Raw genomic sequence first — 2485 nt, 5'->3', positions numbered from 1 at the left:
CTTCCCATGTCCGCAGTGTCGCCTGAGACATTGGAGTCGGTGCTGCCCCTCCACTGTTCATTCAGCTTAAGACAAGCTAGACAGCTGCAACATTCATGGATTCAGGGTCTTGGACTATATTTTTTGTGTGACTGTATTTTACTGATGTCTTATATGTGCTTGCTTTCTTATATGGGTTATATGTGCCTTGTGTTGTGTGTGACTGCTGGTTCTGTGTTTTGCACCTGGGCCCCGGAATAACACTGTTTCATTTGGCTGTATTCATAGGTATTCACATATGGCTAAATGACAATTAAACTTGAGCGATCCACAGCAAGATATTAAGTCATTTTTCCCCCTATTTTTGAATGCTTTGTTTTCTGGACGAATATACTACCTTTGTAGTGTTACAAAATATTTAATATCATTAAAAGGGGTAAGAAGTGAAACCCTGTAGATGCTGGAAATATGAAAAGAAAATGCTGAAGATATTCAGCAGGAGAAAGACTTAATATTTTAAGGCTAATGAAAGGTCATTGACCTGAAACACTGATTCGGTTCCCCTTTCCACACATGCTGCCTGACCTGCCGACTATTTCCAGCATTTATGCTTTTATTTTAGGTCGAGACTTTTTTTTAAAGTATTTTGACGTTTATTTCAGTTGATATACCATTCCAATACCTTTGAGTTAGTCAAGTTAAGATTCACACAAATAAAGAGTTTGATTTTACAATTTTAACAGGTAATAACATGAAGTCCTTCTAATCCTTCTCCTCCAGGGACAGTCTGTCAAACAGGTACACTCCCAGGCCATTCTCGGGGGCGCCCAATCTCCTCAGGTTGGTGACGTAATCTCCAAGCTTCTTGATCGTCTTCACTTGCTCATCCAGGTAGTTCCTCTCCAGGAAATCACACAGATGAGGGTCACCATGCTGAGTGGAAAGGTTGTGCAGATCCAGGAAACTCAGGTTCACGTCCTTCTCCATCTGCAGGGCTCTCTGCATCGCTTCCAGAGCATTGGTCCAGTCATCCTGCTCTGGTTTCTTGATGTCCTCCAGCACGATCCGGCCTCCTCGCAGATTCTGGAATTCCATCCATTTCTCGGCATGCTGCTGTTCCTCGTAGGACTGCTTCCTGAAGAACTTGGAGAAGTGATGTAGGCTAATGTCATCCCGGTCAAAGTAAAAGGACATGGAGAGATAAACATAGGAGGAATAGAGCTCCATGTTAATCTGCCTGTTGACTGCATCTTCACATTCCTGGTGGAAGTTCTGACAAACTTGGGAAGCCATCCCGTTCGGTGGACAATTACAACTTTCTATCACCTGGGGAAGCTCCTAAAGACAGGTCGAGACATTTAGCTACTTTGGATAAGTATGTAATCTTGCAGAGGCCGCATGTTAAAAGAAAGTTGCGAAGATCAAAATCTAATGTTTTGCTGAAGCATTCCATATCTACGTAATTAATAATTACTCTTTCCATCGACGCTGCCTGAGTGTTTTCAGCACTTTCTGGTTTTATTTCCAAAACTTCAGTTCTATGCTCACAGTTACTCTTCAAGTTGCCAAGGAATGCCTGTTGTGGGAGATAGATCAATTACATTCTGTATCATCAAGTCTATATCCAATATTGGAATTAAAACAGTGTTCACAAAAAAACCTTTAGACCTTATGGTTAATATAACACTTGCTCATATTATTTTTATCAATGGAAGGTGCAAAAAATGCAAGTTATATCAATCTTCACCATATTCGTCCATAAGCTAAGTAATACATAAATTGATATTTGAATACATTTCCTTTAAATTCCCTTCAATTCTATTAAAGTCAGTTGGTGCTACTTTATTGTTAAAATGTAATTTGTTTAACATTTGTAAAAATCCTGTTCCATTCTTCCTTTAATTTTTCATAAAGTACCGGTATTTGTTCTAATGATGAATACAGATACAGTGGATTCCAGTTAAGTGGGACGTATCACTGTGGAAGACACTAGCAGTACGGTGGAAGTAATAGATATCAGAGGTCATGAACTGTGTGAAGTTAGCATTACTAGGGAGAAGGTTCTTGGGAAACTGAAATGTCTGAAGACAGATAAGTCACCTGGACCAGATGGCCAACTCCAACAGGATCCCACCACCAAGCACATCTTTCCCTCCACCCCCCCTTCCACTTTCTGCTTTCTACAACGATCGCTTCCTATGCGACTCCCTTGTCCATTCATCCACCCCATCCCTTCCCACCAATCTCCCTCCCAACACTTATCCTTGTAAGCAGAACAAGTGCTACACCTGCCCTTACACCTCCTCCCTCATCACCATTCAGGGCCCCAGACAGTCCTTCCAGGTGAGGCGACTCTTCACCTGTGAGTCTGCTGGTGTGGTATACTGTGTCCGGTGCTCCTGGTGCGGCCTTCTATATATTGGTGAGACCTGACGCAGACTGGGAGACCATTTCGCTGATGTTCTGTCCGCCAGAGGAAGCAGCATCTTCCAGTGGCAACACATTT

The 2485-nt window shown here is 42.2% G+C and overlaps 1 protein-coding gene across 1 annotated transcript; it reads right to left on the bottom strand.

Annotated features, from left to right (window-relative positions):
* Positions 1–681: 681 nt before the first annotated feature.
* LOC140740989 (ferritin heavy chain B-like) lies at positions 682–1821 on the bottom strand. The gene has a single exon (XM_073070626.1). The coding sequence runs from the start codon at positions 1270–1272 to the stop codon at positions 742–744; it is 531 nt and encodes a 176-aa protein (XP_072926727.1). The 5' UTR covers positions 1273–1821; the 3' UTR covers positions 682–741.
* Positions 1822–2485: the final 664 nt, after the last annotated feature.

This window comes from Hemitrygon akajei, chromosome 17 (genome assembly GCF_048418815.1).
Source record: "Hemitrygon akajei chromosome 17, sHemAka1.3, whole genome shotgun sequence".
Lineage (NCBI taxonomy): Eukaryota > Metazoa > Chordata > Chondrichthyes > Myliobatiformes > Dasyatidae > Hemitrygon > Hemitrygon akajei.
This window is presented reverse-complemented; position numbering and strand designations above follow the sequence as displayed.

Coding starts and splice junctions, on each gene's coding strand:
- LOC140740989 (XM_073070626.1), bottom strand. CDS start 1,272: ATGGCTTCCCAAGTTTGTCAGAACTTCCACCAGGAATGTGAAGATGCA.